Raw genomic sequence first — 15462 nt, 5'->3', positions numbered from 1 at the left:
AATGAATATGAGGCTGGGACTATTTTATCCCAATTGTACCCACAGAGAGGGCACTCTGATTCAGTCTAATGGGACCAATATGAATAAATGAGGTAAAGTTTAGTTCTGCGTTTTGCCCAGGAAGGAGAGTAATTGTGGAAAACAAAGAATTGCATTAGTGAACAAGCAGAGCTGTGGAGATTCTCAGTTATAAAGATTCTCAGTTATAGAGATTCTCAGAAACGAGAATCATATGACAACTGGCTGAAAGTATTGCAGTCAACATTTCAAAGAGTGGTGCAACTCAACCTGCATTGCCAGAGAGTTTAATGCTTCCCAGTTTTAATACTTCCCCTACCTGCAACACACATACATATTTTTCAACAAATATTAATCAAGAACCCCCTGTATGGAGACCCCAAGGCTTGTACTGCTTAATGGGAAAAGATACAGGATGATCCAAGTCCTACCTTTCCAGAGATATGTGAAAGAGATAGACATTTCAGCTAGTATCTCATATTTTGATTCCAAGATTTTCAAATTTAATGTTTCTTAAATATAATCGCTGAGCACATTCTATTATATTCTCTCCAAAAGAAGGCATTAAATCTATATCTAATTCTTACTATACACAGAATTTTAAAAAATGTGAATGTACTACTATAAATTCAGCTACCCAATGTAATGAGAACACAGAGAAGAGATCTGATTGGAGGCTTCCTGAAAAAATTACTATAATCTGGGCCTTGAATAATAAAGGAGAAACCTGCCAGGCAGGAAACTTGTATATGTGGGGTGGGAAGAAAAAAATAGGAGGATTGTGAAAGTAAAGGGAAGAGAGTATGCAAAGGCACTAAAAATATAAGAGTTTGTAAATGTGGGAGTATAGAATCTGCATTAAATATATGTATTAGGATGGAAATTCAGAGGACCTGAAGCCTGATAGAAGTCAGGTGGGAGGCCAGATTATGAGGACTTTGTAACTTCTTCTATAGACACTATTGACTGTTTTTAAGTGAAAGGAAAACTAACATGAGTCTGTCACTGTTACTAAGAGAATGCTACGTATGCTATCTAATGTACTACTCACATATGTTTCTAAAGCATAACCCCCACTGTTTTTACTGATAAGGAACAGAGGCACAGGGAGGTTAAATAAGATGCAAGGACACAAGGAGAGAGAATTGGGTTATACCCCATATGTCTGATTTTAAAAACCTGTGAGCTGTCTATAACACCACCTTTTAAGATGCTTTAGCCTTCATGTTTTTCATTTTCTAATTCTTTTATTTTTCTTTTTTTGAATTGATATACCTTTTAGAGCAGTTTTAAGTTTACATAAAAATTGAACATAAAGTACAGAGTTACCAGAAAGTACAGAGTTACCCCCTCACCCTTCTAACAGTTTTCCCCATTAATAACACCTTGCATTAATGGGGTACATTGTTATAATTGATGAGCCAATATAATACATTAAAGTTCATACTTTACATTAAGGTTCACTCTTGCACATTCTATGGGTTTTGACAAATGTATAATGACATGTAGCCACAATTACAGTACTACTATACAGAATGGTTTCACTGTCCTCAAGATCTCCTGTGCTCACCTATTCATCTCTCCCTCCTTCTCCCAATCCTTGCTTCCATTGATCTTTCACTGTTTATATAGTTTTGCCTTTTCCAGAATGTTGTCTAGTTGGAATCACACTTTTTCACACTGGCTTCTTTTATTCAGAAGCATGCATTTGGAGTTCCTCTAAGTCTTTTCATGGCTTGATAGCTCATTTCTTTTTATCACTGAATAATATTCCATTATATGGATGTACTATGGTTCATTTTGTCCATTAACCTACTGAAGGGCATCTAGGTTAGCTTCAAGGCTACTGAAAATATTTGTGGGCAGGTTTTTGTGTGGATGCAAAGTTTTGACTCATTTAAGTAAGTATGTAGAAGTGCAATTGCTGGATCATATGATAAGTATATGTTTCTTTTCTTCCTTTTACTCTTTTATTATTCTTCTCCTTATTTTTAGTTTGCCATGGTCCACTCATTATTTATTTCACATAAACTATTAGTTTATCCCTTTATCTATTCTGTTCATCTCCAATAAACTGGTTGGTTATCTTTCACTTCTCTGGTGGTAAGTTTTTAATGTTTTCAACCTTCTATATCTCCCTTTAAAGCTTTTATTATTATCTATTCACAGTACATGCAACATAGATTCTGAAATATTGTTAGAGATGAAACTATTGAAAAAATGCCTGAAGTGAAGGAATCACTTACCTTGGTTGACAATAAATCTTAACTTCTGTATTGTTGCGAGATTGCCACTAACTCGATATATTCCATCAACATCTAGACCTGAAAACAAAAGGGCATATTTTATATTAGCACGTGTAAGAACTGAGATGGTAAAGGAAAAAAAATAACTATGGGGGAAAGAGTAGTATATCAAATTCAAATGTCTCTTCCTCACAGAGAAAACAAATTTCTATATCCTAAACTAGGCAATCTTCAAAATTTTTAATCCCAACAAACTAATCATGAAGTTTTGTGACAGTTAATCATCAACAAATTTGAGTCTAGTTGAACCACAAAAGAACAGTAGGTAGCATGGGATTACATATTATATTTAAGGTTAATTTCCAAGGAAAAAATAGGAATCAAACTAGAGGGAACAAAGAACCACTGGGTATATGTGTATTACTGCTCTTTTTAGAAAGATTAATCACTTTCTAAAGGTTACTGAGTATGAAATGTCCAATTTCCTTAAGTACGAAGAAGTTTGACAGTTGACATCTCTGATGTTTCACTTTGACACTTCTTGTTTTATTTTTATTGTGAAGGCACATCTTCAGTCTTTCAAATGTGTGGTTTGGATTATGATTATCTTTAAAAAAATTTTTAGAGCAATTTTTGTGAAACCACAGAAAAGTAAAAAATCTGTGTTATTTTCGAAAATGAGTTCTGTCATGGAACCAATGCAGCACAGACAGCTTGAGATATCAATGAAATGTTTGGGAAGGATGTAGCTAATGAATGCATAGTACATTGATGGTTTAAGAAGTTACATTCTGCGGCCGGGCGCGGTGGCTCACGCTTGTAATCCTAGCACTCTGGGAGGCCGAGGCGGGCGGATTGCTCAAGGTCAGGAGTTCAAAACCAGCCTGAGCGAGACCCCGTCTCTACTATAAAAATAGAAAGAAATTAATTGGCCATCTAATATATATATATATAAAAAATTAGCCGGGCATGGTGGCTCGTGCCTGTAGTCCCAGCAACTCGGGAGGCTGAGGCAGTAGGATTGCTTAAAAAGCCCAGGAGTTTGAGGTTGCTGTGAGCTAGGCTGACGCCACGGCACTCACTCTAGCCTAGGCAAGAAAGCGAGACTCTGTCTCAAAAAAAAAAAAAAAAAAAAAAAGAAGTTACATTCTGGTGATTTTAATCTTGAAAGTGAGCCACATGGGCTACCTGAAACCAAGGTGGATAATGATGAGCTGAAAGCTGTAGGGGAAGAGAATCCATCTCAACCTATACATGACTTAGCAGCAAGGTTTGACATTACTATTCCAACAATGTTGGACCACTGGAAACCAATCAGCAAGGTAAAGAAGCTGTAGATAAGTACTGCATGAATTAAACTAGCATCAGAAGAGAAACCATTGCAAAGCTTGCCTTTCTTTTCTGTTATGAGATAAAGGTCAACCATTTATACATCATATTGTTACATGTGATGAAAAATGGAATTCTTTTTGACAATCACAAGTGTTCGTCTCAATGGCTCGATACAGAGGAAGTGCTGAAACATAGTCCAAAACTAAATATTCATCATAAAATGTTAATGGTGTCTGTTTTGGTGGTCCAGCACTGGTATTATCCACTACAACTTTATGAAACATTGTCGATTGATTACAGTGGATGTCTACTGCAACCAATGGGATGAAATTATGAGGATGCTTGCGATTAAGCAGCAGAGACTGGTCAATGTACGCCAATCCTCTTGCAAGACAATGATCAACCACACGTTGTACAAACTATGCTGCTCAAACTACAGAGGCTGGACTTGGAAACTCTCTTGTCACCCACATATTCACCAGACCTTGGACCAACTGACTACCACTTCTTCCAGGGTTTGGACCACTTCTTGTAAGAAAAAAATATTCAATTCTTAACAAGCTGTGGAAAACACTTTTTGTGATTTCATCACCACTCTCTCTCCAGGCCAGGCTTCACTGCAGGCATAAAAAAGCTACCGTTAAGATGGTAAAACAGTGTCAACAGTTTAGGTGCACACTTTGATTAATTGTACTGCTTCTTGTTTGAGATATAATAAACTACACTTTTGATTCAAAATCAGACATTTCATATTTAATGACCTAATAAAATAACTCAAGGCGTTTGTGAGTTATTTCCTCCCTGACCGCCTTCCTGACTTCCTGTTTCTCTCCTTTCCTCCCTCCCTCTCCCCTCTGTCATCTCTCTCTCTTTATTCCCTCCATTCCATTTCTTTTCTTTTCTATCCTCTCTTTTTCCTGTGATCACTATAGCATAACATATATCGATCTTGTTATTTGAAACTATAGGGTGAAAATTCTATTCCAGATATAAAACTAGTTTGATAACTTCTAGTGTATTATAGGTAATGAGGTGCTCCATTATGGAGAAACAAAAAAAGAAAAAAGAAAAAAGAAAGAAATCTTTGGCAAAATGGTGAAATTCGTTTCAGATTTTAGAACTGGTCGTCTATAATTTGACATAATTTATCCTGGCAGTGAATTCTGATAAATCAAGTACTTCTTTTCCACACATCTATTTATGGTATCTAGGTATTTTCATGATCAAGTTATTAGGATGATGAAGAAACAGAAAAATGAAAAGAGAAACACCTATGCAAACATTATTATTTTCCCTTAAAATGCTGATAACGTAATTCTAAGGTCAGGAGTGCATATTCTTTGCTGTTTCTAGGCCCTCAGAGAGGTCTAGGAGAGATTATCAGCCAATGTAGAGGTCATTATTTCAGCAGCTTCTCTAAGGAGATGATATAGCACCATGGATAATCATTGTAATTCACAATGGTAAGCATTAAATATGTAGGTAGAAATTATTGTCATAGTATAACAGAATAAAGGCTTTCCAAAGCTCTTTACTGACCTGAAATGAGCCCCTTTATTGCTTTAGCATCTCTATATTTTTACATACTTTATATTAGGAACCTTTCTGTCACTGTGCAAAATATTTTATCAGTAGATTAGGGTAGAATAACATAACTTATAACACTGATACTGATGGCATAATTTAGAACAATCATTCTCTATGGTTTTTACTCTTCTATGTAATAAACTATAGGGTCACTTGGGATAATGGCAATAGAATGGAATCGCTATTATCAAATATATTAGTTTATGTGAGTTTTGTAGTTCTAGAATAATCTAAGAATAAATTACTGAGACTCTATCCCTTCCTGAGAACTATAAATTGTGAGAAACTGTACGAAGCTGCGTATCTACTGGTAAGTGGTGAGTTTCTAACACATACACATTTATAAAAATCAAATATATTTTTTCTTCTTGATGCACAAAATAGCTCCATTAATCTAAGGCTACTCCCTTCAGTTTGTTTGTTTGTTTGTTTCAAAGAACAATATGTGCTTGACAATTTAAATGTGACAATCATACTAATTAAAATTTTTCTAATATTTAACTGCTAGTTTTAGTATTGGTCCATGTAGGTCTTAAGTTTATGCACATTTACCCATAATATTAAAAGATTAATTTATGAATAATTTATTAACTTTTTTATTGTTTTATTATTATTAGATAGTGTTTGATACTTAACTTTAGCCTTTGAAATTTTAAATAATGTAATAGATTTTTAAAATATTAAGACTTGCACATCTAATTGCGTTCTTTTCAAAACTTCCTCTCTTAATTTTTTTTGACTACATAGCCACTAAGGAAAAAATTTTGGAATTCTTCCGTACAATCCTCTTTAGTGTCCCCATAGTGTCTGTAGAAAAATGTTCATGATAGCAACTTTGGGGCCTTTGGGGATAGTTTTGGATTTGGAAGTAGTCAAAAATCACTTAGAACCATGAGTGGTACATAATGTCACCTTGCTGCTTGCCATTACAAACAAACAGACAAAGTTTGACCAAATGAAAATGGCTCTGATTATTTCCCATGGGTTATCAATTGCTTTGAAGGAATTTAGTGAAAGAGAACATTGTAGAAAATAGAAGCATCAATGGAATATGTGGGTCTATGTTATCCAAATGATAAATTCTAATATGTTTCTTAAAGAATCAGTCAAATCAATCTTATTTACAATAATGATTAAAGATGAAATGTCAATTAATATCTATTATTAATACAATAAAAATGAGAAAATTGACTATTTTTAAAACTAATTTTCATTTTGCTAATTAGCTGAACCCTTATGAGAGGTCAATAATAAGTGAAATTATTTGGATTTCAACAAAATTTTATCATAACAAATAAAGATCTTACTTAAACCTCATTTTCACATGCATATCCCTTTGTACAAGGTGTACAAGCAAGTGCATGTCTATTTTGAAGCTCTTCTCTTTTTCCAATATTATTTTGAATGCTAATGAAATGCGTATTGCCAGCTAGAGCTGTAAACTGGATCTCAACAACTGAAATTCCCTGTATCTGAAAGATTTCTTTTTCTCTTATAGAAATTTGAAGTTACAACATAAGAAGAACTCTTTCCTAAATTTCAGTAGAAAATTTTTTTAAAAGTCCAGTAATCAAAAACATTTGAAAAAGCAGTATGGATTGGATGTATTACATATGAACAATTGGAAAGCACTGGACTGTTTAAAGAAAGCAGCCTCATCCTAAATCAATGACCCCATTTTCTTTTGGCATAAAAGGAGGGAGCACGGGGGATGGAGACAGGCAGGGTAATTCAGACCTGTGCCACCACCGTGGCTGGAGAAGAGTCCCAGCAGAGAAACTGCTTTGTGGCTGGAGGCAGAAAATGGAAGGTAAGAGGGAGTAAAGCAAAACATATTAGATGCAATATGAATCTGACTCGACATAACTTCCAAGCCCTTTAGATTCAGAGATATCAGCACCATACATCTTGTGAATGATAATAATCTCTGACATCAGTGGCTCCTGCTTTGAATGGCTCACGCTCCCCCGCTGTCATACTTTTTAAATTACACAAATAGAGTGAAAATGACAAAGTACATATTAAGAAGGAGGGTATTACATTTTGCAAAATAATCTGGAACATATCAGTGAATTTTAGCAGTCATAAATTATATAGGTACAGTTTTGAAGTTAATTAGCTTTCCCCTGCGTGGCGCACAGAATGGCAAACCCAAAGTCCTAGGAATATTACCCAAATTACAATTATTCACGTGCCATCCTCTTTTTACTCCAAGAACTTTGAAAGTGATGCCAAACCAAACCAATGTAAATTGGTGGATTTGGACATCCTTTTCATAACCACATTATCCTTGCTGGATTGGAAACTACTTATTTTGGAAATATAATTAGACTCCATATGATTTTTAAATGAGCAATGTCTTCAAGGTACCTTTGTTGTGATTTGGTGAAGTTTGGAGAAAAATCACTTTGAGAGGTACCTCTTTCAAGAAAATAACATGACTGTAAATGCTGACAGGAATTTTGCCTGTTATGCTAAAAATATTTTGGGAACACGATGAAACTAAGTCATTTTACATTCTTTTTTTATCAGACTGGCATTAACAGCAGTAACGAAAAATTCTCTGAAGAAATCCATGCTCACTGAAATATCGTTTATTTGTTCATCACCAGCTGACCTACTTATGTTTCAAAACAGTGTTTACCTTTGGCAGAAATCACTGGGTATTGCTGTAGGGGATTTTTAAAAGTCTTTCCCTCATGCCCCCCCACACCCCCCAAAGAAGCTTAGACTAGGATAGACACACAATTAGGAGTTATTAGACCAAATGGTGGTCTAAGCCCAGTGGAAAGAATGCAGCTGTCATGAGTAATTCCCACCATAAATCTTAAACACTTTCCAAAAAGAAATATAAGAGACCAGCACTGTGTTCAGAGTTGACTGGCTTATCTGCCAAAATATGGGCAGTTTTTGACAATGCAGATGAGCCTGTTAAAAATAGTTGCAAACTGTGGATTAGGTGGCATTTCTGGTAGCCCAAATGATGGACAAGCCACAGAGATGTGGAGTTTCAGCCTGGTTGAGTGGTGTGCCCAAAAAGCCTGCTTGTTTTTCTGACCCATAACAAAATACATCTGAACCTCTGTAGTCTGCAAATGTGGGCTGGGAATTTTGCACAAATAGTACCTCTCCTGAGATTTATGGCCCTTCCTAATTCCTAGGAGGCCAGAGCTACCACAAGAAGAGTCATTCTAGCAATACTTTGGACTTCGGACTTCTCTCCCTGGCAAGGACCTTTGAGTACAGAACCACCCAGACTGCCACCAGTGTGCTGCACAGTTCTTTCTCGATCCTTCCAAAGTCCTGCTTGGGTTTCGAGAAGTTTTTGTGCCATTCAGACCTATCCCTCTTCCTCTAAATTAAAGTGAGTGTTTCCAACCTTTCATTTCGAACTTATCTGTTCACACATTTTAAATTCAATGACTGAGAGTACAAGGTATAATTTAAAACTCTAAATTTAATCCTGCTCTGTCTCAACGGCGGGTATTTATGCTACTATATCCATGTGCCAGCTTTATTTAATTATTGCTAATTTCTTGTGAGATGCCCATCCTGCAATGGTCTTGCCATTTCCTAAGAATGATTATCTTAGGAAATAGTTGACACAGTTTTGATTTTCAAGCAAGAATGATTTTATTCTATAAATAACTATATGACTTTATGATGACCATTGTAAATAGGTTTTTTTTAATTATAGGGAAATACACTTCCATGGTAAAAACCAAAATTAAACCACACAAAAGAATATACAATGAGAACAATGCATAGTAGCTGTCCCAGCCTGCTTTCCAAAGTCAGTCATTGTTAATAAATTTTTTAGTTCTTTTTGTTGTTATTCATTTTATGTTGTGTCATATTTCTGTTTATTAATTTACTAAATTTGAATGATATTTATTGACCTGTCAGAAAAGATATAGAGCTAGTGCAATTATAGTTCCTACCACTTATCTGATGTCAAATTGATTCTTGATGCCTCGCAGGTAAATTGTTTTTCCTCTTAGGGATTTTTTTCAAAAAAATTTTTTCTCTTTAAACTAGGAGCAGTAAAATTTCAATCAGATGGGTTCTCCATCTGGGCCCTTTCAATTAGAAAGGGCCCTCTGTATACCCTCTTTCTCTTCACTATGTTTAGTTACATTTTTCTATTTCTATCTCTTAATATATCAAATTACCTTTGTGCTATTAAAAAATAAAGAAATCAGTGCATTTACTCTTCTTTTCTCTCCTTCACCACTTTACAGCTCTTTTCTTATACTATTATTGTTTATATTCTCAAAGTTTTAAACATTTTATTTTGTTCTTTGTCAATATTTGTCAATATTTTGTCAATTTGTCAATATTTTGTGACTTATCTATGGGTTGATATTAGGTACTATTTTTTTGAAAAAGGAATGTGATTGGGTTCAACATTAAAATGTTGTTTCACAAAAATGATCTCCCTAAAATTAAGATCTGATGTGTCCCCTTCTTCCTTTTTAGGTTTCTTCATTTCTTGAAATTAAGTGCTGCCCAATAGAACTTTCTGCAAGGAGGGAAATGGTCTATATCTTTGCTTCCAAACCAGTAGTCACTGGCCACATCTGACTGGCTACTGAGCACTTGAAATGTGGTTAATGCAATTGAGGGACTGAATTTTATTTAATTTTGAGTAATTTAACCACATGTGGCTAGTGACTACCATATTCAACAGTGCAGCTCTAGGTCAGGGTCAATTACCATCCTTCTCATGTATTCCACTGTTATTCTTTCTTGGATTTAATTTTAAGAAATTTCTTGGTTCATAAAAGTATATGATTGGTAACTTTTCATATTTCTCCCATCTCGATAACTGTTTTATTTCATAATTGTTGATTTGAATATTTATTTCAGTTTCGTAATCTTTTACTTCTCTGACTTTGACAAATAAATGTTCCACTGTCTTCTAGCATGTCTACTGTTAAATCTAACATCAAATTGATTTTTGATGCCTTGCAGTTAAATTGTTTTTTCTCTTAGGGATTTTTTTCAAAAAAATTTTTTTCTCTTTAAACTTGGAGCAGTAAAATTTCAATCAGATGTGTTCTCCATCTGAGCCCTTTCAATGGGAAAATCTTTCCTTACATTATTTGCCTGATGTAGTCTTCCTTCTTTTATCTCTCTTCTCTGTATCTAGAATCTCTTTAAGATGGATGTTGCTCAAGTATCAGATTACTTTTATGATTAAAAGATGAAAAAAATAATTAGAATAAACTGTGGTCATGTCATGGGTACTTCTGCATTTGTAAAGACATACATATACATATACATATATTTCCCCAACTAGCTTAATCTTAAATGAGAAGGATGCATGGGAGTGTCCTGCTAGCAAATTGTCTCTCCTTACTTATTCGTAGGTTCATGCACTGCTGCAAGGTGCTTCTTTAGTACAGGATAAAGAGAGAAAAGCCCAGGAGTTAGATCCTATTATTTAATGAATTACTTTATTTACTTTCCTCTTGCCAGCCAATTTCTGCTCTTTTAATTTGTTGACTCCAAGTTTGGATATTCTCTAGGACATCCTTGGAAAGAATGGTGCCTAATTATCGTGTCTGGGAATGGTGTTTCTTCTGCTTTCATTTCTCTACTTGTTTGATCCCATCTGCTTTCTGTCTTCCTGGAATTTCTATTTTTCATCTGCTGATGGCACCTATTCTGTTTTCAGCACCATTATTGGTTTTATTTTTCTTTTTAAAACATATCTTTTCTATTATTTCATTTGGATTTATTTTTTCTTTGAGGAAAGAGAATTAGACATGTTTTCTCAGTCTGCTAACTTGAATGGAAGGCCAACATTGTTTTTCATGAAGACAGAATTTTTCATGTTGAAAATAGAAATTTCATTAGATTTTGAAGATACTGCTGTATAATAATTTTCCTCATTGGAACATGTGATATAAATAATGAGGGATTAAACCATGAATATTTAAAAATGTCATTGTGTAACATGATGTGACTCCAATTCTCATGTTGGAAGAACATGATACAGGGCCCCATTTCAGAATATCCCGTTTCCTTTTATTTTTGTCACCCTTGTCCTTTTCTGTGTTTATCAAAATTTCTACTGTCATTTGTGCTTTCGCCAGTGTTCCTTTTATCACTGAGATTGTTTTATTTTTTCTTCCACTTCTTTCATGAGCCTTTTCAATTTTCATCGCATTTCAGTATTTTGTTCTACGTTTCTTGTATCTCTGCTATGAATTTTTGTCTCACAGAGACAATTATTGCAATAAGTTTTTCTTTTTAGTGTCATAACAAAATACTTACCTTCAATTTTTCCATCACTACTTTGTTTGCTTTCAGTTATAATTATTGTGTGCATTTCATGGGTTTATTTCTGATTATTTCTGAATGAAATGACTTTTTCATCCGTCAGGTATTTATAGGAGATTCATATGAAAAATAATAATTTTTATCCTCTTAAGACATAAAAGAGATAAATATTTGTTGTTAAAATTTTTTTAAATGTTAGGCTTATTATAAAAAAGATCATTAAGAGGAGGCTGCTGCTCTTTTTTTCCATTTCTGTGAAAATGACTTAGAACCTATGATACTAATAAATGAGCAATTATTTTATATCCTTTCTATAGCCAGTGTCCCAGCTGGGGATGAATTCCAGATTTAAATTAAATACCTTAAAGCTGAAAAAGCAAGAATAAAGGAAAAAATACATGAGACTAAGAAAAGGTGGCAGCAAACAGAGACTCTTGAATCAGAAAGAATGTTTTTCAAGGACTTTTCATTGAACACTTGGGTGGTTAGAATCATTACAAAATGCTTCTCCCCTGCTCTCCCACCATAAGTTCAATCTGTTAATACTAAGAAATAAAATCGTTGCATCCTTGCCAGAGATATTTATTTATCACTAATATTGGTCATATTTGCTGTTCTTCCCAGTCCTGAACTCTTAACTAGCTTTGTCTTGTTTGGACATGTAGGAAGACAGATACTGATATTACTCCAAACTTACAATTGAGAGCAGAAAAGAACAAAATATCTAGAGTGTTAAGTGTGTTACTAGTTTGTTTTCTTAGTGGTTCTTCATTGTACCACTTATGCATTGAAAACATCTGTGACACTAGAATTTAGGGATTGTGTGTGGGTGGGAGTGGGAGGGGAAAATGGTTGGATATCTTCCTTTTTACTATTATTAGGTATTCTTGTATAGAGACACAGGGTTGGAAAAAATCTTGGAAAACCATTTATTGCACTACTTTCCTAGTTTCCCATCTCTCCAGATTTTTTTTTTAAGTAGGATATTGGACATTTTTATAAGTAGAAGAGAATCTCACCAACTTCTTTAAATGTTACCAGGAAAACAAAAGCCATCCCTCCTCAATGTGCATACAAAGGTAAACAACTGTCATTCCTCATTATTAGAATTTTTCCCTTATATTTATTCTTAGTTTATGTCACAATATCTCACTAATTTTCTCACAATTGGAGATGTTTATCTATCCTGTTGTAATCCAGAAGTGTAAAGAGAAGCATAGAAAAGGTCCTATTCCTGGTTTCCATTTGCTGTGATTCTTTTTACTAATCAGGCATGTTTTTGCACCTAACCTTCATACATTTAATTCAACTCCTGTTTCACTAGACTTAATACTGAGCCAACTGCCTTTTAAATCCTGCCTTTTAACTTAAGGATTACTAAATGGTAGATAAATCGGGGGAAATACAAGAGGGAAAGAGTCCTAATGTGGTTAATGAGATATAGATTGAAGCCAGTTGTATACCTTGTTTAATGCCTGGGTAAAGTGAAATTGATAGTCAAAGGATGGTATTCTATGGGGGCTCCTCATTTCTTGCACATTGATTCTTATATATCTGTCTAAATTCAGCTAAGAATTTGAGGCCTAACTATATGAAGGCTGTGGGATGGTGGACAGAAATATGATTTATAGAACTACACCAGTCTTAGGATCATTCTGGAAATCTCTAAAGGTAAGAAAGATCTCAGGAAGACCTTGAGTTTGCTTGTGAAATTTCGCTAGGAAAGAATGTAGGATCCATGGTCTGATCAGACCAAAGATGACCAAACAAAATGATTTCTGAAGAATGGGAAACAAGGTACCTGCAAATAATCTTGGACAAATTCTCTTACAACTTTCTTTCTTTTTCTTTTTTAATCTTAGTCTTGAAGACAAATATTGGCTAATAACTCTGGTTATCATTCAGTAAGAGCTGTTGTCTTAAAGGAAAACTTCATGTATCTGGAAGATAGTGAAGTTGGAGATTGTATTTGGTTCATCTCATATCATTCATTTTCTGAATTTCTTTTTGTTGGAGTTCCACTGTTATGTTGTGATCATGCTGATGTAAATAAATCATTCTTTTGGTACTGTGACTTGCTTAGTGTGTTTCATTAAAATAAATGGGAGTAACAAGAACAAGGAGTCTAATTTGGCCCGCCATCATCATCCGGTAGTTTGCAAACAAATATGCCAGCATAACCTGAGACTGGCAGTGTGGTGGCCATAGCATGTTTAAGGAAAGAAAACCAGCTTCCTGGAGATGCCATTCCTATGGAAAGCGTGGATTCTGGGGAGGAGTAATCTGAACTCTGTGCCCATGTACACTGTTCTCTTTTTAAAATTTTAGCAATGGACTATTTCATAAGTTAAAGACACTCAATAAAAGGCTCACCAACACAAACAAGAGGAAAACTGAAAAATGGCTCCTTCTGGGATGAAGTCATAATAGTTATATAAAGTCTAGCCTTTGATCCCATCATACTTGAAATAGCTATTGATTTAAAATTCATATATTTGCTGTCATTCTTTTCAATCCCTCCACCCCTATTTTTTTTAAACATCTAAACAAAGTGACCTCATTGTTTTCCATTGGACTTTTTTTTAAACATTGGCTGGGATGATTGAGATTCAGGAATGTGGGAAAATGGATTCCCAAACCACGTCCCTCCCCTTTCATTCTGAACTGTAATTTTTGGCTTGGCTTGAATCACAGTCATCACATTTCAGCCTGAATCTCTCTGTAAAGTGATCTTTCTTAAACATTTCTCTCACTCATCAAGGGATCAGAAACAAAGCCGTTCTAGCCTTTCAGCAAAACACTTATAAGCAGCTTTTAAGGAGAAGTCGCAAGAGCTAAAATTTTCTCTAAAATTGTTTAAAAAGCGAACATTTTCAGAGCCTCGTTGTCCTTTTTGTGAATCTTGTCATCTGTATGCCATGAGCTCCAGCAGCTATTTTAATCTGTTTTTGTTTGCAATCCATTTGGTGTCCACCCAAGGAAATGCAGGTGATTCTAATTAACTTACTGCTGAAGATGTAGGAAAAAATACCTCAACTGTATTGTAGCGAATTATACACTTAAAACCTTTTTTCTATTATTTCTAACACGTTATTAATGAAAATGATTATATAAATATATTTACCACCAAATTCATTGCTGTTCACTTTTTAAAAATCAATGAGGCTTATGGCACAAGAGAAAGCCACACACATACACAAATACACAGACACAATACAGACCCCAAGAATGCCTGCCAACTTTTATTTAACAAGAGTAGCAACTTAAAAATAAGGTTATTTTTACTTTGTGCAACATAGTTTAATATATGAAATAACCCTGTTCCAATAAAAATCTATTGAAATACTCTCAAGCCTAACTCTGCCCTGAAGGTAAAAGTGATTAATTGAAAGATTTTGGCAGATCTCTGCTCACCACCAGGGCAGTTTAATTTAGAACACATTCAACCATTTCTCAGTGTCTCTGTGTTGGTGGAGCATAACTTTTGATCTTCTTTGGGGAGGTGCCTCTAATTCAGACCCTTTGGCTAGCCACTTCCTGGAGGGTTTTGATGGCTTGCCTCTGCTAAGCATTCAGGTGAGAGAGACCCCTTCCCTGGCTCCTGCTGCTAAAGTGCTTACTGAAGCCGAATTCCAGGCACAAAAGCAAGATATTCTACAACCCTGTTTGAGCACATCAACCCTTAGCAAAGTCCTATTTAGATCACAAAATGGTTCTTTTCAGCTTCTTGACCCTCTCCCAAATTTCTGAGAAATTATTATGTCATTAGACTCTTTCCTGGTCAAAGAAGATACTCCTAATCATACATAGAATTATTGTTTTTTTTTTGAGAATACAAGAGAGACTACCCTGCAGGTTATTATTAATACTTCTGCTAAACAGAAAGATGGGACTAGGGCACACTCCTCCATGTTTGGCAGATGGACCTGTGTTAAACCATGGTTAACTGGAAGGTCAGATTCTAATATATTTTGGATGGAAAATCCTTGAG

The 15462-nt window shown here is 34.8% G+C and overlaps 1 protein-coding gene across 2 annotated transcripts in view; it reads right to left on the bottom strand.

Annotated features, from left to right (window-relative positions):
- The window catches only part of ARHGAP15 (Rho GTPase activating protein 15), a 604592-nt gene that overhangs the window by 195162 nt on the left and 393968 nt on the right, over window positions 1-15462 (bottom strand). For both annotated transcript variants that reach the window (XM_020288414.2, XM_020288413.2), the window contains exon 11: window positions 2265-2342. In XM_020288414.2, coding sequence (XP_020144003.1) covers window positions 2265-2342 — 78 coding nt within the window. The remainder of the gene's footprint in view (window positions 1-2264; window positions 2343-15462) is intronic.

Source organism: Microcebus murinus, chromosome 8 (genome assembly GCF_040939455.1).
Source record: "Microcebus murinus isolate Inina chromosome 8, M.murinus_Inina_mat1.0, whole genome shotgun sequence".
NCBI classification, from domain to species: Eukaryota; Metazoa; Chordata; class Mammalia; order Primates; family Cheirogaleidae; genus Microcebus; species Microcebus murinus.
Note: the sequence above shows the minus strand (reverse complement) of the source record. Positions and strands in the feature narration are given on the sequence as shown.